This window comes from Pteropus alecto, unplaced genomic scaffold (assembly GCF_000325575.1).
Source record: "Pteropus alecto unplaced genomic scaffold, ASM32557v1 C18369268, whole genome shotgun sequence".
Lineage (NCBI taxonomy): Eukaryota > Metazoa > Chordata > Mammalia > Chiroptera > Pteropodidae > Pteropus > Pteropus alecto.
In genome coordinates, this window is record NW_006492285.1 from 1 (window position 1) to 1,164 (window position 1,164).

Below are 1,164 nucleotides of genomic sequence, written 5' to 3' on the forward strand. Positions count from 1 at the left end.
GGGGAGAGATCTGGGGACGTCTCTCACTCAGCCATATTTCTGACATCACCACCTTTCTTTTTCATTGAGAGGTGGAACACAATGCAAGAGCCTAACCTGTCTTCTGTGAACGAATTCATCCTTCTGGGCTTCTCCTTTAGCCCCAGGACCACATCTCTGCTCTTCGCAGCCTTCTTGATGACATATCTATTGATTATTCTAGGCAACAGCCTAATCACCATCCTCATCTGCCTGGATTCGCACCTCCACACACCCATGTACTTCTTTATTTGCGTCCTTTCCATGTTGGATCTGGGATACACCACTACAACTGTGCCCCAGATGTTGGCACATCTGACCAGCCAAAAGAAGACTATCTCTTTCACCAGCTGTGTGGCCCAAATGTACATTTTCTTGGTGCTAGGCATCACCAAGTCTTGGCTCTTTGCCATCATGTCTATAGACAGATACGTGGCTATCTGCCACCCACTCAGATACAAGGTCATCATGAGCCCATGGCTATGTGGTGTTATGGTAATTTTCTGTGGACTCTGGGGTGTCATCTCTGCTCTTGTCTACACTGTCTTTGCCATGCGTCTGCCCTACTGTGGCCCCAACAAGATCAATCACTTCTTCTGTGAAGTCCCAGCAGTCCTAAAGCTGGCCTGTGCAGACACCTCAGTAAATGACCGCGTAGACTTCATTCTCGGCTTCAGTGTCATCGTCATTCCATTTTCCCTCATCTTTGTCATTTACATCAACATCTTCATGGCCATCTTGAGGATTCGTTCCGTCCAGGGGCGGCTGAAGTCTTTCTCCACCTGTGCCTCTCACATCACTGTAGTCACCATGTTCTGCATGCCAGCCATGGTTATGTACATGAAGCCTGGCTCAGAGGCCTCACCAGATGAAGACAAGAAGCTGGCCCTGTTCTACAATGTCATCTCTGCTTTCCTCAACCCTATCATATATAGCCTTCGGAACAAGGACGTGAAGAGGGCTCTCCTCAAGGTGACAGGCTGGAGTAGGGCCCCAGAATGAGGCCATGGAAAGAAAGCTGAGAGACAGGGAAACAAGACTCATGATGCACAATCAATGCCCTAAACACTCATTCACTTGACCCAGCAGCACCAGTACACACTTCCCCTCAGCCCCAATCTTAACTCTACACAGGTCCTTGGGAGA

General features: G+C 48.9%; 1 protein-coding gene across 1 annotated transcript; it reads left to right on the forward strand.

Moving 5' to 3' along the window:
* The first annotated feature begins 81 nt into the window (after positions 1-81).
* Positions 82-1,020, forward strand: LOC102897810 (olfactory receptor 2G3). The gene has a single exon (XM_006925267.1). It carries the CDS (start codon positions 82-84, stop codon positions 1,018-1,020), a length of 939 nt encoding a protein of 312 aa, XP_006925329.1.
* The last annotated feature ends 144 nt before the right edge of the window (positions 1,021-1,164 follow it).